The sequence below is a fragment of the Squalius cephalus genome, assembly GCF_949319135.1.
Source record: "Squalius cephalus genome assembly, chromosome: 15".
NCBI lineage: Eukaryota > Metazoa > Chordata > Actinopteri > Cypriniformes > Leuciscidae > Squalius > Squalius cephalus.
In genome coordinates, this window is record NC_137136.1 from 3,179,952 (window position 1) to 3,206,575 (window position 26,624).

General features: G+C 37.9%; 2 protein-coding genes across 2 annotated transcripts in view; one reads left to right on the top strand and one right to left on the bottom strand.

The window, feature by feature from the left end:
* Nucleotides 1–1,299: 1,299 nt before the first annotated feature.
* LOC307172350 (leukocyte elastase inhibitor-like) lies at nucleotides 1,300–8,535 on the bottom strand. The gene is made up of 9 exons (XM_079894664.1): nucleotides 8,445–8,535; nucleotides 7,889–8,065; nucleotides 6,285–6,356; nucleotides 5,965–6,105; nucleotides 5,761–5,878; nucleotides 5,407–5,549; nucleotides 5,139–5,306; nucleotides 3,414–4,291; nucleotides 1,300–2,175 (listed from the first exon to the last, which is right to left on the bottom strand). Exons 1-8 carry the CDS (start codon nucleotides 8,481–8,483, stop codon nucleotides 3,887–3,889), a joined length of 1,263 nt encoding a protein of 420 aa, XP_079750790.1. The 5' UTR covers nucleotides 8,484–8,535; the 3' UTR covers nucleotides 1,300–2,175; nucleotides 3,414–3,886.
* Nucleotides 8,536–17,641: 9,106 nt separating this feature from the next.
* The window catches only part of LOC307172356 (leukocyte elastase inhibitor-like), a 69,592-nt gene continuing 60,609 nt past the window's right edge, over nucleotides 17,642–26,624 (top strand). The window contains exons 1-6 of the mRNA XM_079894669.1: nucleotides 17,642–17,676; nucleotides 17,995–18,171; nucleotides 25,593–25,664; nucleotides 25,844–25,984; nucleotides 26,071–26,188; nucleotides 26,408–26,550. Coding sequence (XP_079750795.1) covers nucleotides 18,004–18,171; nucleotides 25,593–25,664; nucleotides 25,844–25,984; nucleotides 26,071–26,188; nucleotides 26,408–26,550 — 642 coding nt within the window. The 5' untranslated portion in view covers nucleotides 17,642–17,676; nucleotides 17,995–18,003. The remainder of the gene's footprint in view (nucleotides 17,677–17,994; nucleotides 18,172–25,592; nucleotides 25,665–25,843; nucleotides 25,985–26,070; nucleotides 26,189–26,407; nucleotides 26,551–26,624) is intronic.

Below are 26,624 nucleotides of genomic sequence, written 5' to 3' on the forward strand. Positions count from 1 at the left end.
ATACTCTGACAGTTCTCTCGTGTTCTTTTTACTCATTTCACTTTTCTTTTTTGTTCAACCATTTCAATTACTCTGTGTGTCTATTCATTAACCACATCCAAAGAATCATGTCACGTCTTATTTGCTTTTCTGTTCACTATTTTGTTTAGTTCTACTCACTGTCTACTGTCAGAGCATTGTAGAACTCTGCGTATGTGTGAGGAACACCCTCACCTACATGTATTTTTCAGAGCCAGAAGGGCGTAAGTGTGGACTTACGCCCTTCTGGCTCCAAACATTGCTCACACTTTTGTGTTAGGTCTTTATTGTTTTGTTGCTATATTCAATACAGTTTGATCTCAGATAGGTCTTTTTGGCACCATTGGATAGAGCTCATCGAGACCTTTATTTTGATATCAATAACTCATATTCGCCCAAAATGCCACTTACGCCCCTCTGGCTCCAAGCCCTCGATATATTAGATGGAAAAACTTAAAAATAAGAAATGCTTATTAATACATTTATTTTGATATGCTAATCAATTACTAAAAATGAAATAAAAATAAAGGCTAAACTAAATGGAAAAACCCACCCGAATAAAGTCGACAAAAGCTCATAACAAAATAACTAAACTTAAACTAAAATTAAGCTTGATTTTAATTATAAAATAGGCTATAATATGAAATATATTAATAATGATAATATTAATTATAAAACAACACTAGTCTTGAATGTGATTGAACATTATTACCCATATTGTCACATTATATGGACTATAGGCTTTTGTTACAAGGTCGTCTGATTCTAGATCATGGCACAAGTCTTAGATCAGATTCCTTTTAATTTTGAGTTGATCTTTGAGTTTGGCTAATATTTAATTTCCACATTTAATCTTTTTGTAACCACAGATCAGTTTGTGCAACTTTTTAGTGGCTTTTCATCAAAACAACATGACAATTAAGCTCAAAACTATACATGAAATGCAGTTCAATTATAAATGACAACAACAAGCCCCAATCTAAAGTATTCCCTAACTTAATTCATTTTTCAGCAACTTTTATACATTAATATTATGAAACAGAATTCTCAAATTTAATGGTAAAAATATAAAATTTTAGCCAATACATTTTTTGATTAATTTTTATATATATATATATATATACACCCTGATGTTACATTCATAAAAATAAACTTATTTTACTAATTAAAATGGTAGATTAATTTCCTCTCTTTCCGTGTTTTTCCCTCAACACTCTTTTCAGAAACCAGTTTTCTTTGAGCTTCATTGGCACCAGAGTTTGACCACAGTTAATTTGTCACAGCGGTTTACAGTTAAAAATGACACAAAATCAGGTTTTATTGAAGAATTGTAAAGATTTATTTCATTTATGCTGAATATACTGTTACAGTGAATGCATACACATAATATGTAGCCTCAATAAATGATTCTGTAAACTGATAGATTTGATTACATGTACAGTAGCATGAAGAGACCCGTCCAAAACCACAGCCTGAATGAGACTCAGGACAACTGCAATGCATTTAATTTCTTCAATCATAAACACGTTTCCTAGAACTCTCCCGGACTCATTATCCCTGATGCTGTCAACTGTGTAACCTTGTTAACTTCCTCTATATAAACGCGATTTATTCCGTCATTCATTGCTAAGTCTTGTATGTGTCCTCTGCATTTCTGAGCGCTTCTTTGATTATTCCATGGTTTTAAGCCTGTTGCCTGTTTTTCCGGATTTTTTCTGGTATCTATTTGGATTGTTTGAGGTTTTGGGGTAGTCCTACTATGATATTAGACTATAGCCTATAATAAAAGATAATGAATTTCAAACCTGAACCAAACATAATATTTATTCAAAGATCAACAGTTTGTCATTAGTCTTTAGTCTGCCACAAAAAAAAAAAAACAGCATTAAAATCATGAACTCAAATGTCATTGTAAAATAAAAAATAAAAAAAAGACTGTTGTAACAGTGCGTAAATCAGACATTTCAGTCTATAGCCTAACGCTAATAAGCCTTACGCCAAAATTATTATTACGACTAAATTGTCGGTCATAAGAAAACTAAATAATTGTGTATGATTTGCTTTGTGTAACCCGACATCAGACATTAGGCCGAAGTATTTTTTTTTTGCACACAATGCCGCGACCAGTCAATCACTCCTTTATGGGGCTGTTTACACCTGGCCACTTCATGCGTTTTCTCAGATCGGATAGCTATCTGATTTATCAAAACGATCCATTTACACCTGATCACATAAATGTGTTTTTGCGAAATGGATTTAAATCCGATCTTCAATTCCCGCGCTATATGCAGATTTAATGGAGTGCACGTCACCGAAAGCAACCGATATGAGCTGCATTTTATTGATCATCAGCTAAAATTTCAAAATCAAAGACCACAATAAGAGAGAGCGGCAACAGCCCTGGTAAGATAATTTAATTTCTTTACTTTTAATGATGATGATGATTGTGTGTTAAGCGTCTGCAACTTACTTTCACTTTGATTTGCATAGTTTGCACGTTGGCACGTTGGCTTGATGAATAGATGCTCAGCTGTGATGCGTGTTCCAGTAGCGTCGTCATATCTACATTTACATTTACATTTATTCATTTAGCAGACGCTTTTATCCAAAGCGACTTACAAATGAGAACAATAGAAGCAGTTAAACTAACAGTAGGACAACAAAATGCAAGTGCTATGACCCTTCTCAGTTTAATCTAACGCAGAACTTTTTTTTTTTTTTTTTTTGTTATAGAACAGAATAGAATAGAGTAGTAGAGAAAGTGTTAGTATTACTGGATCAAGTGCTGTCGAAAAAGAAGCGTCTTCAGCCGTTTCTTAAAAGTGGCTATGGACTCAGCCGCTCTGGTTGAGTTAGGCAGATCATTCCACCAGCAGGGAACAGTCATGGTAAAGGTCCGAGAAAGAGATTTTGTGCCTCTTTGAGATGGCACCACAAGACGCCGTTCACTTGCAAAGCGCAAGTTCCTGGATGGCACGTAAGTCTGAAGTAAAGAGTTAAAGTAAAAGGGAGCAGAGCCAGTGGTTGTTCTGTAGGCAAACGTCAGTGACTTGAATTTGATGCGAGCGGCAACTGGCAACCAGTGCATATCTGGCTATAACATTACATATAGCCTATAACACGCTCTCACACGTTTATTTTTTTAGCATTTTTGGGAGGAGTACAATTTACATATGTGGTTTCAACAACCAGATGCATTTACACTTGTCCAGTTTCATCTGGAATGCGGCCCAGATCTCCTCCTGAAGTGGTTTGAGCGATCGGATTCAAATCCGTCTCGAATGCGTTTCGGAGGGCATTTACACCTGGTCTTTTCACGATCGGATAGCTATCCGATCTGAGAAAACGCATGAAGTGGCCAGGTGTAAACAGCCCCTATGACTGGCTGCCTGCACATTAACTGTCCTCGCGGCTGCTGCAACTTGCACTCATCAATGCATTTAAATTCGCGCCTACGGTATCTTTGTAGAACTTCAAAAAAAGAAAAAAAGATGCTGCAGCCAATGAGCAGCCGGTGGGGGCTGGCTGCAGGACGACTCAACCTCCACGGACAGTTTTTAATGTTTTATCAGACAATAACTAGGCTACACAAGAATTTGCTTTAGTATAATTTTCGGGACAATCATGGCTGGATTCGGGATTCGGGACAACAGCTTAGATTTCGGGACTGTCGCGAATTTTTCGGTTTTGTAAAATTTTATATTATTAATTAAATAAGTCTTTCTCCTGTAAATTGCAAAAGATCTGTTGGCACATACATTTTTCTTAAACTGTTTTGATTTGTAGAAGTTGTCCCGAGTCTTTCCTACTCATTTTAACCAGATCATCACCTAAACTAGCTGGAAGCATCTCATGCAGCAGGACTCACTCATGGAGAGCAGAAGCGTCCGTAAAACAAAATGCTCTTGGTTGGATTGTGTCGGATGAAGAAAAGAAAAGGATGGTCTGCATTGAAGACCTGCGGGAAGGTATAACAACATGCCATTGCGACGACTGTGGTGGCTGCAGCCGCTTCGGTTCCTTCCTCGTTGACTTCAACAAAGGCTTTATGAATCACCTTCGACACCACCAGGTCGTTGTTGGAGGACATGCCTGAAAGATTCACCTTCTGCGGGTCGAAAACATCCTCCATTCCCATGCTGATCAGAAGACTCTTCATGTCGTAGGTTTCCTCCATCTTAAATCTGGGCAGAGAAACTTTAACCTCTTGTTGACGCATGACTTCTGGTTTGGTCCATTCCATGAGCTTCTCGTAGGTCAGTGCCTTTTCAAGCTGGATAATAAGAGAGACACGTCAGATGAATAGTTAAAATAGTCCAAATAAAAAACTGCTCCACAAGTAAACATCTGACTGGTCACGGCTGGCTAATTAAAGGACAAGTTCGGTATTTTACACTTAAAGCCCTGTTTTCAGATCGTTTCTGATGAAATAGAATGGTTAAGATTGAAATTTGGACACATGCTGCTGGCCTGAGAATTTTCGGTTTCTGTGGTAGCACCCCCCCACCTCCACAATGGCTGCATAGGTGCACTGGAACAATCCTTCCTAAAACGCATTAAACTTTCGTTTACAAAGACGTGAAACTCACCGAGTGGTCAGGGGTGTTCACTGATATGCTCACACAAAAATCGCTGCGAAAGATGCTTTCCAACAGGTGTTTTACCATTCAATGTAAAAACTGTGGACCTATTTTTCCAAACGCCTCACACCCGTACATTCCTCCGTTGAGAGCTTGAATAATATACACTCCAGCCCAGTTGGTGGCGGAGTAATACCGTACCTCACAGCACATCCAATACAAGTCAATGGAGTTGGACAAAAACTACAATAAAACCTGTTGGAAAGCATCTTTTGCAGCGATTTTTGTGTGAGCATATCAGTGAACACCCCTGACCACGTCTTTGTAAACAAAAGTTTAATGCGTTTTAGGAAGGATTGGTTCAGTGCACATATGCAGCCATTGTGGAGGTGGGGGGGTGCTACCACAGAAACCGAAAATTCTCAGGCCAGCAGCATGTGTCCAAATTTCAATCTTAACCGTTCTATTTCATCAGAAACGATCTGAAAACAGGGCTTTAAGTGTAAAATACCGAACTTGTCCTTTAAGCATTTAAATCACCTTCTGAAGGCCAGTGGTGTCGTCTTCCATCTCGTTAGGAAGGATGATCAACATACTGAGATTCTTCCCGACATACGGCAGCTCCAGAACCTGACTGTTGATCTCTGGGATGAAGGCCAGAGGAAAGTCCTCCTTTTGATGCATCATCTTCACTGGTTTAGTTTGATTCTGCCAAGCATCAATGGAAACACATTATAACCCCTCAGATTTTATCATGACTGCTACAAATATTAGTAAAATAATATAAAAAAAGAGCATGAAATCTCACCTTGTTCAGCTTAAACTGCCCATCTCTGGTGGATTCCTTTGGGAATTTGTCCTTCCAGTTTCCTTTGAAGTAGATGGCGTTCACCAAAACCAGTTTCGTCATCCCATCGATGGCTCCCTGTGGCATCAAGTCCTTGATCTTCTCTAAAATACAAATGGACATTGTTCACTTTGAGCAGTGATTTGAACTGGTTGGTTTGTTACTATAAAGCTCAACTCAAGAACCCATGAGGCCAAACATGGCCCTTGATAAGACATTTTCGCTAAAATTAAAGTGCTTCAAAAAACATAAAACAACTTTTGTAAGAGTGTAAAATAAGTTTCAAATTGAGAATAAGTTTATGCTGGATTTCACCTTGTGTTTTTGTCTCCACCCATTGGTTGATGTTGACACGAGCAGCCTCTGATTGGTTCTTGAAGTCCACCTTCTCCAGTCCGGCTTCATAGTAGTGTTTTGCGTCATTGAGGAATTTCTGTAATTCAGCAAACCGATTGAGGTGGAAGTGATATTACAGTTGAGAACATTTCCAGAACCTCCAGTGAATAAACCGAGTCTTACCTCAACAAACTGGTAGGATTGCTCTCCGTAGAGGCGGTTGGCGAGACTCAACACATACGGGACTCCTGGTTTGTTCAGATCACTCATGAACTTGCTGAAGCTGGAATGAATTTGGTCCTCAGGTTTTTCCTCTGGACATTTCTGTTTGCATCAACAATATCAGATTTAATCAGTTGAATCAGACGAACCCAAAGGATACATGCATCTCTACAGTAAATACAGCTGTTCATGCAACAGAACCTTGACAGAATGTTGGCTAAAGTTCTGAGAACATTCCCTGTTAACTGGGTTAGTGTTTGATGTAAATATTCATACGAAACCTTGAGTTCAGCAGGAGTCTGAGGATTCTGGGTTTGCTGCATCATTGGTGGTTCATTGTTAAAGCCCAGGACCTACACAGCATTGTTATGGTAGAGTTAATAAAGATAACTTAAACATATTGTGAATGCACAACTCAAATGCTCATCATCCGCACCAAAATTTTTTGACCAAATTTCAAAGCCGCACCCGCCCGCCATCCGCTGATTGTTTTGCGGTCTATGGACGATGCAATGCTCTGCTGATGCGAGCCGCAAGAAAGCCCTTGTCTGTTCTAGAAAGATGCAGCAAAGATATTTAATGCTAATGTATGAGGCATAGGCCTACGCTGAGTTTCATTCATTTATGACGAGATGCGCTCTAGTTCACAATGCAATGCAAGTGAACGCGGCGCATCGGAGCCTCCATGTCACGGTTATTATATTGTCATTTGCTTTTTATTTATTAAATACATGCAATTGGTTGATGAAACATTTATTAAAATTAAGATACAATTTGTACAAAACGAAATTCGCTTTAAAGAAAGGATTTTAACAATGCAATGCAAGTGAACGCGGCGCGCTGTCGCCTCAATGTCACGGTTATTATATTGTCTATATTTGCTTTTTATTTATTAAATACATGCAATTGGTTGATGAAACATTTATTAAAATGAATATACAATTTATACAAAACGAAATTCGCTTTAAAGAAAGGCTTTCTAAAGAAAAACTTAATGAAGTGGTAAAAATTATGTCTGACGATTTACAAAACAAAACTTGCGTTGGTACTTGGCAAAGAATCAAATACAGTTGGAAACGACGTAGACAATTAATGACACAGACTGTTAACAATTGTTTTTAATTGGTGTTTAAACATTCTCTATGATATTAAAATATTTTTTACAAACATTTTTTAACACGGTTTTGGCGGTTATAGAGATCTAATGACGGTGTTCGACTATAACCGTCGGTCTCACGGTTATATACTAACCGTCAAAATAGCAACAAATAATGGGGAATGAAAATGGTATGTGTGATGAATGTGATGTTTTAGAAACAGCAGAGCATGTATTTTTTAAATGTAACAAATATGATGATCAACGACCAGTAAATATCACAGTTTGAGAGATTCTCACTCAGTCATATAGTGCTGTTTTAACCTTTTTAAAGAATACAGGATTAGATAATGTATGGGAATCGTGATGCTTCTGCCCATCCTGGAAGTTGAGGGTTAAGAGTGAAAGCTGGAGGAGCTGAACATACAGCGCCAGCAGAGGGTGGGTGGGGCATTAAACAAACAAAAAATACAGATTACAGATACCCATGTAAGATATACAGTATGTGGCGATAATACTCCTATTGAGTGAGCGACCATTAACAAGAGGAAGAAGAAAAAGAAGGGTAGAAAAAATGCCTTTTATATATAAATGATGACAATTTTTTATGTAAAAATCCTATTAACAACATAAGTGCACCCCAGCAAACATTATAAAACAATAAAACAAAACAGTTCATGACCCCTTTAAAATCTGGAATGCATGCAAAGGCTTGAGTCACTTCCTGCTCCCTCTGTCTCAGTCTTCTCTCTCGTCACCTTCTTTTAAAAGTATATTGTGTAAGATCACCTTAATCATCTGATCTGCTGTGTTTCCTCTTGCACCGAGCGACACCATGGCCAGAGCCGAGGAGATGCTGACAGGAGAGAAGAACACATTTCCTGATGCGTTTCCTCCGCTGATCTTCTTGAACAGGTTGAGGGAGAACTGTGTGTTTGCTGCAGTCAAAGACTCCATTTTCACAAGCTAGAAAGTAAAAGCAAAATATAAAGTGAAAGCAAAAATAAATCCATGCATTATCTTTCATATGACAGTACAGCACTAGAACAGCAGTTTTTGCATCATTTTCATCATTACACATACAGAAGTGAAAAATCCCCAAGTTTCCCCAGATGTGAAAGTACCCAGCAAACATTGGTCCGACGGCAACGTCGTGTCCCTGGCCAAAAATAGTCGCGGTATGACGGCATAAATCGGTAAAAATATGTAACACAGAACATTTCCTAAAAATGCATTCAGATACATTTGTACATGTCTACAGTTCTCTGGGGTTGCATGTATAATTGTTATTTTGACTTTTAGCTACGTGTAGTTCAATATAGTGTATCGGGTGAGAGGACGTCACCTGGCGACGTCTTTTACTCGTGCATTTATAGTCCATCATGACCCTCCATCATGAAATCCTTGTGAAATATGCAAAAGCTGTGCTTAAAGGAACTGTATGTAGGATTGTGGCCAAAACTGGTACTGCAATCACTTTAAAAATACTATAGAGCGGTGTATCCCCTCCCCCTCCCCCCTCACTCGAGGTTGCCAGATAAGCTGAATTCAGCAGAAACGTAGGCTGCTTCAATGAGCTTCCGACGAGACGTACACAGTACGTTTTTTTCTGTTAATTATGTTTATGCTTCATGAGAGATATTTTGATAAGTAATTATGCATTTAAAAAATGTACTAATTGTCCTTAGTTAAATATAATCGTAAAGATGTATGCTCGTATGTGACAGACAGAACGGTAGCTGTAAGTCTAACTTGTAACGTCTGTCATTAATGTAAGTACAAGCACAAGCCTATGTAACTATGTGTAACCAATATCAAAGATACAGCTATTCATTTAGCTGATGCTATAGCAGCTAAGTGAAAGTGGCCAGCTGTATTTTTTTCTTACCCTGCAGCCCACGTCCATAACACGCTAAAATGTGTGATGTGAAATACAGGTCAACTTGCAGCATGTGTAACTTAGTCCACGATATACGTGAAGAATGTCGAATAATTTTTTCTGAGGTAAAGTTAGGCTTCTGTCTCAATTACGTTTCAAATTTTCATATAATGGGCGTGCTAATGTTTTCCTCAGCATCTCAGCATAATAACAGAGAAACGGGCTCCTATAAATGCATTGCTAATGTTAGCATACGTCCATGTGAGCTAACGTTACTTTGCACGAACATGCATAACTTTGTTCGACTGTCATGAATATATGAAATGTCCATTGACATCAAGTACAAGTTAGCCAAGCATAAGTTAACTTAGATGAATCTTACCTGTCCAGGAGAAAATTAGCTACGTTGCGTCTGTGTTCAAATTCTTCTCCGTTTTCAGCCGTCTCCATCTTTCAAAAGCATCTCCAATACAAATTCTGGTTTTATTTCGGACTTTGTCACAACGAATTTCTGAATTATAACGAGGTCTTTTTGATTTAGTAACATTAGACATTTTTATCCGTCTTAGGGTAGGTTAGAGCAAAGCTGGCAACCCGGATCCCGAAACACTACTGACTTCGTGATTGGTCGATAGGTGGAGGGAGGCGCGTCAGGCCAAAACACAAAATGACAACATCAACATCAGTTGAGGGCTGCAAGTCCACTTTTTAAATGACAATATCCTAGCCATACTACTGTTGTCAGTGATATAAGTATTTGAAATGAACATGATTTCTTAATGTCTAGTGACACATCAGGGCCATTTTATGATTAATTGAAATAGATTTCTTACATACAGCTCCTTTAATCCTTGCATGGTTAATACTGCAAAAATTTATTTAATTGCCCAAGTAGTTTTTAAGAGGTTGTGAAGACGTCCACTGACGTCCTTTACACGTCAAGGCTGTGAACAGACGTCCACTGATGTCTTTTACACGTCTAGTCAAGCAAGACAGAAAAAAAACAGGAATTATCTTTATGAAATACACGAATTGTATACAAAGTAAATATATTTACTTTATCTTGTTTAAATAAATTATAATCACACAGTTCCTAGTGTGGTTAAGTGAATGCAAAGCCTCTGCATTCTAGTCATTATTTCAACCTGTAGCCTACCTGATACGTAGTGTGTTTTTTTTAGTGTTTTTTTTTTTTATGGAATGTATGCATATACATGTAAAACAGAAATATATCTGGTCACCATTTATGTCTGAGTTGGATGTAATTGCCAAAACTGTGCTGCCAAGATGTAACAAAAGATCTCCCGACATTACCAAATCCCGCGATAGGTTAGATTATCTCACGAGATGTTAACGCGTTTTCCCCATAGACTCACTCCGGAACACTGAAGTTTGAACAACCACGGAGAGAGGAGGAATTGAGGCCCATATTATTAGAAATCTACTGTTGGGTACGTACATTTTGTATTATTAGATTCACGTGCTAGAGTTTTACTTGTTTGACATGAATGAACCGAAAGAAATGATGCCCACATTGTCAACTGAAATTGGCTAACTGAGTTTGGCTAAAATTAGCTAGTAGGCTAAAAGTTAATTTGAACTTATACAACGGTATACCATAGTATAAAGTATGTTTAATGATACAGTCAAAGTTATTACTGTAAATTATTAATGTAGCCTTTTGAGAGTTTCTTTCAGAAAGTAAATTATCTGAAGTAGAATGAAATTAGCTGGATTTGAACATGTATGTTTTCAGTAACTGCTTTAAAAATATTTTGTAATTTTAGAATTGCTAAACATGTCTATTCAGGGGACATCACAGCCCACCTGTCTTTATCAGAAATGTCCTGTTCACTTTCTCACTGTTACACACCTAGTTAAGGGTCTTTCTCAAGGGCACCACAGTGGTATTGAAGAGGCAGGGGACAAATGCTGTTTTGAATTTAGCTGAAGACCATAAAAATATTTTGAAAATAAGTGCATGTCATTTACCTCATTTTTAATTTTCATTTATTTTAAAAAGAAATATATTCTCTTCCCTTAGATGCTGTGAAGAGGTGGAGCCCACATGCTACAGACTCTGAAATTGATGCAGCAACGGCAGAACACCTGAAACACGCTCCAGGAAGAGCTGGGGGTGGTGGATACAAAAAATGAGCCAAACAATGTGTTTAAGGGATAGTTCACCCAAAAATGAAAATTGTCATCATTTACTCAACCTCATGTTTCAAACCTGTATACCTTTCTATGCTAAACACAAAGATATTTAGAAGAATGTTTGTAACCAAGCAGATGTCGCTTCCCATTAATAATCATTTTTTCTCCAATAATGGTAGTCAGTGGATGCTCTATTTGCTTGGTTACAAACATTCTTCAAAATATCTTTTTGTGTTCAGCAGAAGAAAGAAACTCATACAGGTTTGGAATTTGGTGAGTAAATTACATAATTTTCATTTTTGGGTGAACTATCTTTATATAATAATTCAGTATTTTGCTATTGGTATTTAGTTTGGTTAACAAATCGAGAGCTTAGAATTATAAGGTTCTATCTCCGTTTATTGTAGTTTATTGAGGATCAAAGTTTTTAAACTCGGTTTATGTTTTGTGAGATGGAACCTTTTATTTTATTAATAACTACTAACAAAATATTTTTTTTACAAAAATAACACCACACAGGCATTAATAAACACCTAATGAATCAGATTGTCAAAAACTCAATTTCGACCAAAAGTGGAGATAGAACCTTATAATTCTAAGCTCACGAAATGTTAAACATTGAAAAAAATAAAGAGAAATTTTGGCTGTTCAAGATCAATAAAATGTTGTGCTTAATCAGAACATGCTTCTTTTTTGCTTATGTCCACAAATAATGTGTTATTGTTTTTGATGTACACGTGATTAAAACGTTTTATTGACGTTCAGGTCTGACTGGACCAATTTTGGACCTTTTTAGAACCTTTGTCAAGATGTGTAGGCTAAACCTCAAGACTTGATTGTCTTTCACGATGATTATTTTATATGCAGGCTTATACACTTAAATTATGCAGCAACACATTTAAACACATATGACGACGCATTTAGACGTCCAGGGACGCGCAGAAGAGACGTGGAATTCACGGCCAGAAAAGACGTCGGTTCAACTTCCATTTTGGAACTATTTTTCAACCATGACGGGACGTCTCGGACGGACGTCTTTTCAACGGTCATTAAACGTCCAAATGTTTGCTGGGTATGATCTGCTGAGTCACATGTTTCATTCTTATAAACATTGTCTCGCCCTGAAGAGCCCATCCTCTAACCAGGGGTGCCCAATCCTACTCCTGCCAATCGACTGTCCTGCACAGTTCATCTCCAACCCCAATCAAACACACCTGCCTTTAATTTTCAAGTGATCCTGAAGACCTTAATTGGTTGCTTCAGGTGTGTTTGATTAGGGTTGGAGATGAACTGTGCAGGGGTGCGTTTCCCGTACAATATAGCTCACTGCTTAACTACCATAGTACGATGCATCGTTGGCGAAATCAACTAACCGTATGTCGCAAAGTATTGTTCAACCTTGATTTATGACGTCTCGCACGTGGTGGACTAATAGCCTAACTTATTTTAATTAATCTGCTTGAGATCGAATTAACGCTAGATTTTGTCATATAAGTTACAGACATGGCATCTGAAGACCATTTCAAATTTCTCTGTTATTTTGCTTTATTACCAGACTCAATATTTGACTCGTTCTTAGTAGAGCACGTTCGCACATGCGCAGTCTTCAAAAACGGTGCTTTAAATCTCTTGACAAACTAAAATACGTAAATTACGTTTGTATGCATTCTAAATAAATAACACGGGTTGTACTGAATGTCAGCTTGCTTATTTTGCTAAAGATAAGGATTTATTCAGTCTACATCTCATGTAAACAAGAAACTGAAATAAGGACTCCAGGCAGCGAAACGTGGATTTGTAGATGTCATTTTGTGTCAATATGTTGACTTTTGGGGTAAATCATACCCTATATATTGTATTGTTATATATTGTATTGACAAATCATCAATTAAATATTTACCATCTTATATTTTGCATAATTTGATGTTTTTAAATAAACACTGCAAACAATAAAAGTTGTAGGGCTGGACGATATGGCAATATCTATAATATTGATATAAGTGATCACCCGGATTTAGACCCTATGTTGTCTTTATATAAAGCGTTCACAGGCAAATTTGCTTTTTATATTTTCCTGGCGTCGAAATCTGCAGTAGCAGTTTTAACATTAAGTGACATGGCATCTGACGCACAGAAGCCAATAAGCTTGTTTGAGATGCGCTTTGCCTCGCCTGAAATGTATGCGAGAGTAGGCGCCTGCAGTGAGAGGAGGAGCAGAGAATGTCTAATAAGGGGAGAACATCCACTCTCAGTAAACTTCCGGCTTCTGAACTGGTTGCAGTTCCACTCTGGCTCCATATGAGGGCGCTCACAGGACGAGTGCAGAATGAATGGAGGTCTGTTACGACCCCTCTAAGATTTGTCTAGGAGCAAGAGGATTAACACTAAAAATATGGCAAAATCTGTAAGAATAATAGGAGGCGTCAAGAAACAATGCAAAAACACAAACTGCCAATGAAAATGATTATACAAAAAGTAAAAGAAACCATTAAACTATAAAGTAGATTTACAAAAGTATAAATTATTAAAGCCACAACCATATGTACAAATTTACAATAAAAATAAAAAGAAAAATGAACAAGAAAAAAACTAAAATCAACCCGACACCAAAAGAAAGAAAAAAACAAACAAAAAAACAACAATTCTACCTCATTTAAACCTCTAACCTAAAGGAAAGAAAAGAATTAAATCTTCAGCGCCAAACGCTGTATACTTCCCTACTCTCAACTAACAAAACAAAACATACAATGGGTGGCGTTCACCTCTTACCTGGGGTTTCTATACACAGAGTTACCTAAATGTTGCACAATGGAAGTCGCACGACATCTTCCCTATCCACCTTCCTCTTGAGTAAAGAGTAAACATCAGAGAGCGTAAGCTCAGCAAAGATCAAAGAGCAATGCCATCCAAGTAAAAGAAAATAATCGAACAAAATAGTAAATCAAAAGTTATAACCAAAACAACAGATGTTGGAATAAGCCAGTGATCTCAAACTCAATTCATGGAAGGCCACAGGTCTGCACAGTTTTGCTCCAATCCTAATCAAACACACCTGATCCAGCTAATCAAGGTCTTCAGGATTACTAGAAACTTCCTTGCAGGTGTGAGTTGGAGCTGGTTGGAGCTAAACTGTGCAGAGCTGTGACCCTCCAGGAATTGAGTTTGAGACCACTGGCATAAGCAAATAACAAATAAAGCGAGGCAAAAACCAAGTAACAATGACAGCAAAAACCAGAAAACAAAAGAGACTCCATTTACTCCTTTCCAGCGTCCTTTTATCTGCCAGCGGAAACGTTACTGGCAGCGGATAGGTCGACGTCACATCGCTGAGTGAGCCAATCAGCGGTCAAGGAAGACGGCCTAAGAGATCGACAGGGAAAAAGAGAGAGAGAGTTCCAGCACATGTGGGGGTTGAGGGGAATGAGGCTGCTGATGAGGCTGCTAGGGCAAGTTTAGTTAGGGAAAATGTGGAGGTGGAGGTGCCATTTGACAGATTGGAGTGCCGTAGCATCATTAAGGAAAGACTGACACAACAATGGCAGCACGAGTGGAGTAAAGACATTAGCGGGAGGAAGTTCTATGACATAAAACCATTAGTCAACCCTGGGAAGTCAATTATCCTGCCTCGGATGGATCAGATAAAGTTGGCCCGACTAAGACTGGGTCATTGTGGATTGGCAAGTGGGCTGTTTCTGGTGGGAAAGCACAGGGACGGCAAGTGTCAAGCCTGTGGAGTACAGGAGTCTGTCAAGCATGTCATCATGTTCTGTCTGAGATATGCTGAGGAAAGGAGATTGTTATTCATCAAGGGCGATTCTAGGATTTTCATTTTAGGGGGGCTCAGCCCCCAATGAGGGTATGATTAAAAAAAAAAAGTTAATTTATGGTCTAATGCTCATTATTAACTAGTTTCATTCATTCATCCAGTAACATGCATATGGCAGGGTTTTATAATCACTGAGGTCCCGAATGTGAGGTATTACGGGGGGTTCGGGAGCATGCTCCCCAGAGAAAATTTTGATTTCTCTGATCTACATATGTGCATTTTAAGATGTTTTGAAGGCCAAAAAATTGCATAACAATAGCTTTAAAACCATGTGCGGGCAGCTGTTTATTTTTCTCACCTCATCAGCATCACACTCTTTTTCTCTTTGTTTTTATCTTGCTCTGTCTTTTCCCCTCCTAAAGCTGAGCTTTGACTGATATAGGCTTTTCATTTTTGTCTGTCAGTGAAGAAAGTAAACATAGGGTCAACTGATTTATGAATCATTTTCTCAGACAAAGCTACCAGGAAAACTAAGTTTATTAAATTAATTCACAATATGTACACATTCATTATTGATCTAGGCCTAATACATGGCCGTAGACAGGGCTTTATAATCAAAGAGGTCATAAATTTGAGGTTGTTATGGGGTTAAACATTTTTATTTCTCTGATATGTGCATTTCAAGACGTTTGAAGGCCAAAAAAGGATAAGAAATAGATTTAAAACCTGCTCTCTCCTCATCTCCATCACTCTGTCTTTTTCTCTCAGTCTCCTGATCTTGCCCTGTCTCTTCCCCTCCTAAAGCTGAACTTTTTTAATTTACTGAAGCTACAAATTGTATTATATTAATTCTCAACATGTACACATTCATTATTAATCTTGTGCCTATGAAAAAGGCTTTGTTAATGTTTCTTGTCCCCTCACAATGACATAATTACACGTTATATAGGCTATAGGCCTATTTTCAGCTCAAAATGGCGAAATTAGACAAAAGTTTATTAGTTTTCTAATTATTTTTGTCATTCGTTAAACATTTATGACCTAAAAAACTGTCAAATATAAAATGTTTAGTTTAACTACTTACATCTTCTTAACTCGCACTTGACCGTAAACTGAAGCGTCAGTCGTGCTGCTAAAATTCGCGCTCTTCTGCGAACACGAATTTGTGTAGCCTACACTTAATCACACATGTTTAGGGGGGCTAGGCAGAAGTTTAAAAGGGGCCTATGGTTTAGCCTATGGCTAAAGAGACGCCTATGGTTCTCACTCTGCGTGTGTTTCGCGCTGGATGACGGTCGTGCTGAGCGGTGCAGGTAGGCTACAGAGGAGAAGTAGAAGAAGAGAAGAGGATGACACCATTTGCTAAGCGGGGATGTTTTCATTTTCATCCTTAACACATACATTTTAAACCACAAACTACGGAGTATGTTTTGGACATTATTTAACATTGTCAAAGACGAACAAAATTTTTAGAATAACAACATTTCTTACTCCAGGGGCTAGCCTCGCCCATGATCCACTGCGAGAAGAGAGAACTGTCCGTCTTGCCTGCGCTTTTTTCCTCCTCTCACTGCAGGCGCGTCTCAAACAAGCTTATTGGCTTCTGTGCGTCAGATGCCATGTCACATAATGTTAAAACTGCTATGCAGATTTCGACGCCAGGAAAATACAAAAAGCAAATTTTCCTGTGAACGCTTTGTATAAAGACAATAGCCTAGGAAGGTCTAAATCCGGGTGATCACAAATATCAATATTATATCGTCATATCGTCCAGCCCTAAAACTTTTATAGTTGGCAGTGTTTATTTAAAAACATCAAATTATGCAAAATATAAGATGGTAAATATTTAATTGACGATTTGTCAAAACAATATATAACAATACAATATATAGGGTAGGCCTATGATTTTACCCCAAAAGTCAACATATTGACACAAAATCAATTTCTGGGTTCCATCCCAGAAAGCCACAAAATCACTTTCCAGAACATTCTCATTCACAGTTCCATGCTGGTGGAACGCTCTCCCCACCCTCATCCGGAATGCAGAATCCCTGACAACCTTCAAAAAACATCTGAAAACCCATCTCTTCCGGGAGCACTTAACCTCATAAAAAAAAAAAAAAAAAAAAACCCTCCCCTTTCCCTCTAAACCTCACTTATCGGGCTTATGCTACTCTGAATAATGCCTGAACGTTGTATCTCGAGCACTTCTTGCGCTGCTTCTAGTTTTTTGCCTCTTCATGATGTCTCGCTTAATCTAGTCCTACTTTGTAAGTCGCTTTGGATAAAAGCGTCTGCTAAATGACTAAATGTAAATGTAAATGTAAAATGACATCTGCAAATCCACGTTTCGCTGCCTGGAGTCGCTATTTCTGTGAATTGCAGCGATTCATTTGCTTATCTTTGCTGTAGCTTTCGACAGTCTGTATACATACTTCTCAGATTTCTTTGTCAAATCTATTTGTACAATCAATCTCAAAGCTCTTTCCCATTTTAGATGTGTCGTGTGTGTTTTTCGCGGCATTCACGCTGAAAACCAATGCTACTACTTTCCACTCAGTGGGCAAAACCGCAGTCACTCCGGCCGACAGTGACGTCACACACATCTCCTCTCATTCCCTCATGGTTGAGTAACCCGAGACGTTTGAGCTGGATTGGTTTAGAGGGTGGGCTCTTCAGGGGGAGACAACGTTTATAAGAATGAAACATGTGACTCAGCAGATCATTCTTTCACCTCTGGGGAAGCTTCATCGTTCCTGCTAAAAAAACCTCTAGGTAGTGCTTGAATAGAACAATTTTTTTACATTACAGTTCTGTATGTGTAATGATGAAAATGATGCAAAAACTGCTGTTCTAGTGCTGTACTGTCATATGAAAGATAATGCATGGATTTATTTTTTCTTAGACAAGCATGTGATGTTGTTTATAGGAAATGGCAACTGAACTGAGCAATGCTCTGTTTGGGATTTTCACTTTGTTATGCTGATCATCTCTCTCTCTCTCTCTCTCTCTCTCTCTCTCTCTCTCTCTCTCTCTCTCTCTCTCTCTCTCTCTCTCTCTCTCTCTCTCTCTCTCTCTCTCCTGCTTTTCTAGCTTGTGAAAATGGAGCCTTTGACTGCAGCAAACACACAGTTCTCCCTCAACCTGTTCAAGAAGATCAGCGAAGGAAACGCATCAGGAAATGTGTTCTTCTCTCCTGTCAGCATCTCCTCGGCTCTGGCCATGGTGTTGCTCGGTGCAAGAGGAAACACAGCAGATCAGATGATTAAGGTGACCTTACAGACTCACACAAAAGTAAAAATAGACTGAGACAGAGGAACCAGGAAGCAAGTTGACACAACTAGTGCATGCGTTCCAGATTTTAAAGGGGTCATGCACTGCATTGTTTCATTTTTTTTTTTTTTTTTTTCCTGGGGTGCACTTATGATGTTAGTATGATTTTTACACCAAATATTGTCAAAATTGATAAATAAAAGGCATTTTGCCGCTCACTCCTTAAGCCCAATTTATACTTCTGCGTCGAACTTACGCCGTAGCTACGTCGTAGGCTGTGTGTAGCGCGCGTACCCTTCGGCGTACCCTGACGTGCACCTCTCCAAAAATGTAACAACGCGTCAAATCTACGCGGACGCAAGCGCTGCGATTGGTCTGCTAGGACCGCTCCCTCGGGTTTCACATGCTCCCTCTGCGCGCGTGAACGCGGACAACGACGCAGAAGTATAAATGAAAACCAACGCGTTGCCTACAGCGTAGAGGCTCCGGCGTAGGTCCGACGCAGAAGTATAAATCAGCTTTTAGGAGTATTACCCCCACCTACTGGATAGCCTACATGGGTGATGCATCTGTATTATTTTTTTTTTTTTATGAAGATGTAATGCCCCGCCCACCCTCTGCTGGCGCTGTATGTTCAGCTCCTCCAGCTTTCACTCTTTCCCTCATCTTCCGGGCAGAACCATCACGATTCCCATACATTATATCCTATGCTCTAATCCTGTATTCTTTAAAAAGGTTAAAACAGCACTATATGACTGAGAATCTCTCAAACTGTAATATTTACTGGTCGTTGATCATCATATTTGTTACATTAAAAAAATAAATAATACATGCTCTACTGTTTCTAAAACATCATTCATCACACATACCATTTTCATGCTTCCCCATTATGTATTGCAAGCGTTGACTTTAATCCTGTGCTTTTTCCTACCCTGATTTTAGCCTCTGATTTGAACGCGGTGTTTGAAGGGGTGTGTCTGCTGAGAGACTTCAGTGTAAACGCCCACAGCTGAGTATTACATGTGGGACTCTATCGTAAACGTTTAGCATGTTTTTACTATTACAGCTCTCAAGGTTAATTAATCGTGTTGTTTGTTGCTATTATATTTAGATAACCTATATAGCCAGAGATGGCAAAAGTGCACACATCCTTCACTAAAGCAGAAGTACAGATACTCATGTTTAAAAAGACTCAAACCTTTCACTCAAGGTAAAGTAAAAACGCATGGGTAGTAATGGCTACTAAAAAGTAACTGGACCTCACATCCTATTGATGCTTTAATACAAAATAACTTACATTTCAAATTTTGTTAGCTAATGAATGTATCCAGGCTGAACAACCACCATGTAATACACAAGCAGAGAAAAGACTAAGCTGATGAAAAAAAACTATGTGCCATCCCCTAGGCCACATCATAGATTGTAGGGTGATTCTGCCTCTTGTCTTTGGATGCTTTAAAAATGACAAAATTGAGGCGAGTTCTACTGTAAATTCTATTTAAGTACAAACAGAAAGAAAATTATAATGCAAGCATAATTTGCACTTCACCTGATTTACCGGTTCTACAGCATATGGAAACTATCTGACTAAACCTGTTTCAGATGATACTGGAGAAATTAACAGCAGATTACACATTTCCATAATAATAAAAAAAAGTATTTCTTTAAATCAGTACATGCTCAAATTGGCGACATTACTGGGAAACAGACACAGGCCTATTCACTGGCCTAAACAATTTGTCCTAAAGACTGAATATTAATGTGTGTGCCATCAGCACCAGCAACATGTGGCAACATCCCTTATACAAACACTGAGAAATAAAACTTTAGGGAAAAATCCTTAGCCGCTCCTAAATCTGAACCCCTGCGAATCGCTTCAAAAACTGGGCATTATCTGTCATACACAACCTTTAAGTGCTTTCTTAAATTCAACAGCGAATTCTTGAAAGCCAGCATTTTGTGCTTTTTAGGTTGACACTGAAGACTAAAAAATTTACTGTTTAATGTTATGCATCTGTATTATTTTTCTTTATTCATTTTCATAATAATTTCATAATGTATTTTGTCAAGTCAGATTTTTGTCAACCATGATTTTTAAATCTACAATTGGCGTCAAAACGAACAGGATCGATATTTTCAGGCATTTGTCTCAATCATTTCAGGTAAGACCTTATTTTATTCTAAAATAATTCTAAGTCTGCCTGATGATTAGACATTGACTGAAACTGCTTAAAAGAACTGTGTTATTTAAAGTACCGGTTGTGTTGCCAATGAATATATGTCAGACATAATAATAAAAGGAAAAAATGGAATTCAATTAAGTAATTCAATTTAATTTGGCTTATTTAAGTTCCCCTGAAGAGTAGACCTCTAAAGTATTTGATATGCTGGGATAGAGATAGATCTTTTTTTTTTAGAAAGAAGACTATCTAGTCAAAAATTTGGGAAATTATCTGTAAGCTTGAAAATTTGATAGGATACTTGATTGACAGGAGCGGTTAAGTGTGGCGAGTCCCTCAGAGAAAGGGTTTAGAATAAACTCTAAAACATTAACACGCTGGAGTAATACAAGTATAAAGGCGCCGTTGTAACTAGCTAGGATCGCGTGCATCCTGATTTGGACCGTAAAGCTGTTCAAATATTTGAGGATACTATTCTGAGTAAGCTTGAAGGAAAAAGAAAATTCATATAAATTAATCTGAGATAAACTAGGAAAAAAAGAAAGAAAATTCAAAATAATGAATCTGAGATAAAACTAAAAAAAGAAAAAAAAGAAACTGATCTGAGTTAAACTGAAAAAGACAGAAAAAAGAAACTGATCTGAGTTAAACTGAAAAAGGAAGAAAAAAGACAACTGAAAATATAAGGGTTAATTTTGTTTTTAACTTCTCTTTTCCTTTTCCTTGAGTTCATCGAGTGAGAAGGGAGAGTGAAGCAGCCCTTCCTTTGGAATCTATACCCTCCTTTAGACACACACACACACACACACACACACACACACACACACACACACACACACACACACACACACACACACACACACACACAGATATAAATAGAAAGCCTGTTGCTTCTCTAGTATACACGAAGGTAATTGTATAGCAAAACATTATCTTCTGGGTATTTGAAGAGAAAAACAGAAACAAGCTAAGCTTTTTAACAGATTTCTGGTGTTAATGTGTTAATGTTTGAAAGGTGATCATTGTTTAACATTACAAAATTGAAGTTTTGTCTGAAGAAGAACAAGAGATAAAATAACATCATAAGATTGAAGTTAAGGTATTACTTTGAGGAAAGATCTATGATAATATTTTTATAGATAATTGACAAGTATAAGCTGATGAAAATGATAGAAAATGACTGCATAAGAATGTGAGTTGGAAAATGTATAAGGAAAAATGTCAAATAAACAAAGATGTTTATTTGAAATACATATAATTTCTGACTAAGTCAGAATAAAAGTGAGTAAAATGAAATTATAAAAGTATTGTAAATGCAGAATTACTCTGAGGCAGTCTGTCACATTCACCACCTTCTTCATCGTCTGTGTCTTCACTTCACTTCCCAGAATCCTCTGTCATCATCACCTGCACCTGCTCCTCATCACCCTCATCATCATCATCACCTGTTGTCTTTGTCATTATCTGTGTATTTAAGTTCCCCTCTCACTCCTTTTCATTGCTGGTTATTGTTTGTGCACTAGCACATTGTTTCGTGTTTGTTTGGATTTTGCCTATGGAAATAAATATTGAGTATTTTGTATCTTCGCTTGACCTTCGTCTTCTTCAACCCGCTGACGTTACACAGTCTTGACATTCTCTCAGAGTTTTTCTCTCATTCAAAGTCATTTAGATTTTGTTATTTGAGCCTGTGTCATAAGTAACAAGCTATCTAGAGTGAGCACAGCGTCTCAGTTGGAAATTATAGACAGAGATTTTTAAATAATAATATATGCAATTGGGAGTTAAATGTTTTAATGATATTCTACCTTGAATGATAGAAGAGACCATTTTTATTTGTTTATGATTCTTTGTCTCATCTTTGTCTTCACCATGTACAGGGCTGATGGTTCCAGTTATTGATGGTTCCGGTTATTGATGTAACAGAACATTACACTGAATTAACGGTTGTAATAACTAAATTCATTGAGTATAAGCAGAATTGCTATGTTGATGTTTGAAGATGTCTAATGGATTTTAGTGATTAAATACTATCATTAATTTGTCTCCATGTTTACACTATTAGGCGTTCCAAATGACTCTGATGGCTCTTGAATGCACTTTCCTGAGCTCCAGAAAATACCTGTTAAAAATGTACTAATGGGACTCGTCCTACTTAACGAGTCAAGGCACCGGCAGAAGAATTATTCGTTTTTATTTTCTTAGATGATTGGGGTTCATTTTAAATGCTTACACATAGACGTTAAATAGTATGCGGGGACATAACATGGGTTGGGGTTATTTGTTTGTTTTGTTTTCTTTGTGTTTTCCCTTTTTTTGTTTTCCTTATGTTTCTATTGTATCCTTATTTTGTGTATTTTGTTTTGTTATCGTATCTTTCTTTGGTCTGCTTTTCCTTTTCTTCACTATTGCTTCATTAGATGGCCACTGGTGGAGTGACGGTGTGGAACTTACTGTCGTAGTTCCAGTGGAGGGACTGAAGACTAAAAAATGTACTGTTTAATGTTATGTATCTGTATTATTTTTCTTTATTCATTTTCATAATAATTTCATAATGTATTTTGTCAAGTCAGATTTTCATGTGCATGTGTTGAGTGTATGAGGAGGCTATAGATAGCATGGAACCATGTGAGGATCATATGTCAGAGACCAGAGGGAAGCTATATTTTGTAGAGGGTGTGTACTGTACAATGTAACGTTGCAACTGTAAGGGGTTACCAGTTTAGGACCCAAGGACCAGATGTTTGAAAGAAGACCCGGAGTCAGAATTATAAAAAAATTGAAGAAAAGTTTTACTGAAGATAGTTTGCAGTTTCATCAGCAGAAGTTCAGCTTCAAGACTCACACAGGAGTTCGTAGGTCACCCCGCTTACAGTTACAAAGATCACAGCAGTTACACCATTTCCAAGGTCTAAGCTACGTCATTGCTTACAGGCAGAATGATTCTCATTGGCTAAGAAATTGATAAACATAGTAATTTTCCACACATATGCAGACAGACTGAAGCATATCGCCATAGATTATGCAGCTGACACTCGGACCCTGAAGTTAGGCACGTCGTGACCTTCCAGGTCACAGATTTGGGTTGCTGGGTGCCAGCATGTCCCGAACAACAACACAGTCAATCTCCAACAATGCCGGTGGTTCCTTAACCTGGAAGCAAGAAGACTAACACACACACCGACACACATCTTTTCCAAGGTTGGATTTGGCCAGGCTCTAACTATAAACAGGAGTCTCATCTCAAAACATCAAGATAATGCGTTATTTCTCAAGGAAGGATACATTTTAGTCTAAGTAAGGCTTTAACAAAGAAATGGTCCCTTAAACTATTGGCTTCAATGACCCCTATGTGTTTTAACATGTTGAAGACCTTTCTCAAACACAAGACCAGTCCCTATTTAATTTCTGGAAGCTGGGATAGATAGGCAAGCACTGTTACTGCATTCAAATATCAAATACTGACATTAAAGATACATGAAAAGAACATTTCAGTAATCACACTGGTAACTTCTATAACAAGGTAAAATCTCCAGAGAAGTCATTCAACTCATTTGATATTTAGAAGGAAAAATATTGATTAATTCCTTGATTATAATCACTCATTACATATACATTGAAGCAGCAGTGGATTCCAATCCACCCCCTTCACAACTGATGCAGATGTAAACAACAAAGATAGTTCTTAATATGGAAGTGAATTGTGCCATGTGTTCGCATGACATATATGTTCCATTTTTAAAACTCAAGCAACATAGTTTGCTACCTTAAAAGCTCAATCTTACTGTACCACCGCAGAGAAACATAATGGCAGAGAAACAAAGCCGGAGAAACCATTTACATCTAGTATGATGGGGTGAGAAGATAAATGGGGAACAGAGAAATCTGGAATAAAGACCACTTTCATGTAGCCTTATTCTTACTGTATATGCCTGTTTCTCTCTGTTTGACACTTGATACATAAAAAATTGAGATCACTTGGCAAAAGTAACTGGTGTAGCTTCCGTGATTCAACCATAATGGGGGATGATTTTTAAATCTACAACACAATTAGCAATGCATTTGCCAGGAATCCTTTTTAACGCAGACAATTTCGAATATCTCTCTCATATATGGCCGTGCGTGATCAGGAATGTCTCTATTCTCAGTCATGTCGACATCTTTAACTCCCTGTCTCATCCATAACGTTAGCTACTCTTCTTGTTGTCTTCTGCTTTGCTCCGTGGGAGCTTATAGCCTACGTCTGTGGTGCGTGATAGTCAAGAAAATTATACACCAATGGGGGAGTCATGTTTTCTGTTGAAAAAGGCGCGCAATGACAAGAAATAGTATTGATCATGTCAGCAAATACAGATTAGAATTAAAGTAATGAGCCAGGTTTGAAAATATAAGTAGAAAGTACAGACGTGAAAAAATGTGAGTGAAAGTAAAAAGTTGTCAGAAAAATAAATAGTGAAGTAAACATACCAGAAAAATCTACTTAAGTAAAGTAACACAGTATTTGTATTTCATAACTTTCCATCTCTGTATATAGCATTTACATTTTATACATTTTGATATTGTCATGTGATCAACCTGCATCTGTTGCGTCGCTTCACTACCATTCATAAATCCTCTCCCGTGGCCTCATGGGATAGTAAAGTGTCCATCGAATGCGCACATCAGAACCTTGGAAGTAGTAGTAGGTCATCCGGGGTCTTTTCACCAACTGTGTTTCAAATACAGTGCATACTAATCCAGACTCAAAACACTTCTGTTTAGCTGTGCATTTACTGAATGAGCACTGTGCCACTGTTCGTCCGACTATTTGTACTGTATTTTATTTTATTTTTTATTCCAAACTGTTTTAATTATTCTTATTTCTTTTGATTATTTTATTTTCTTCTATGTAAAGCACTTTGAATTACCATTGTGTATGAAATGTGCTATATAAATAAACTTGCCTTGCCTTGCTTTACTCTTTTGGCGTAGGGAAGTATGTGATTCTGGACGCACCACATGTAAACTGAGTTCCAGGCATGGCATAAACAGTAAAGTGCCAGCAATTAATCACTCTTTCCACTCATTTAATTATCAAAGGCCTGAGGGCCAAAATCTACAAAGAATGTGTTTGACATCATCAGTTCTTCACTGTGTTTTCTAGAACATTTGAAACTATTCTAATGAGCATTTGGGAAGTGCATTCACAATATATGTTGAAGTTATCTTTATTAACTCTACCATATCAATGCTGTGTAGGTCCTGGGCTTTAACAATGAACCACCAATGATGCAGCAAACCCAGAATCCTCAGACTCCTGCTGAACTCAAGGTTTCGTATGAATATTTACATCAAACACTAACCCAGTTAACAGGGAACGTTCTCAGAACTTTAGCCAACATTCTGTCAAGGTTCTGTTGCATGAACAACTGTATTTACTGTAGAGATGCATGTATCCTTTGGGTTCCTCTGATTCAACTGATTAAATCTGATATTGTTGATGTAAACAGAAATGTCCAGAGGAAAAACCTGAGGACCAAATTCATTCCAGCTTCAGCAAGTTTATGAGTGATCTGAACAAACCAGGAGTCCCGTATGTGTTGAGTCTCGCCAACCGCCTCTACGGAGAGCAATCCTACCAGTTTGTTGAGGTAAGACTTGGTTTATTCACTGGAGGTTCTGGAAATGTTCTCAACTCTAATATCACTTCCACCTCAATCGGTTTGCTGTATTACAGAAATTCCTCGATGACGCAAAACACTACTATGAAGCCGGACTGGAGAAGGTGGACTTCAAGAACCAATCAGAGGCAGCTCGTGTCAACATCAACCAATGGGTGGAGACAAAAACACAAGGTGAAATCCAGCATTAACTTATTCTCAATTTGAAACTTATTTTACACTCTTACAAAAGTTTTTTTCTATGTTTTTTGCAGCACTTTAGATTCAGCAAAATTGTCTTTTCAAGGGCCATGTTTGGCTTCATGGCTTCTTGAGTTGAGCTTTATAGTAACAACATCAAACCAACCAGTTCAAATCACTGCTCAAAGTGAACAATGTCCATTTGTATTTTAGAGAAGATCAAGGACTTGGTGCCAAAGGGAGCCATCGATGGGATGACGAAACTGGTTTTGGTGAACGCCATCTACTTCAAGGGAAACTGGGAGAATAAATTCCCAAAGGAAGCCACCAGAGATGGGCAGTTTAAGCTGAACAAGGTGAGATTTCATGCTCTTTTTTATATTATTTTACTTATATTTGTAACAGTCATGATGAAATCTGAGAGGTTATA

What these genes read in the sequence shown, in the direction of transcription:
- LOC307172350 (XM_079894664.1), bottom strand. Translation starts at nt 8,483, where the DNA reads ATGATGGACTATAAATGCACGAGTAAAAGACGTCGCCAG. An exon ending in AGACTCCTGCTGAACTCAAG is followed by an intron (nt 6,106 to 6,284) that starts GTTTCGTATGAA and finishes TGATGCAAACAG; the next exon opens with AAATGTCCAGAGGAAAAACC. An exon ending in AATCCTACCAGTTTGTTGAG is followed by an intron (nt 5,879 to 5,964) that starts GTAAGACTCGGT and finishes GCTGAATTACAG; the next exon opens with AAATTCCTCAATGACGCAAA.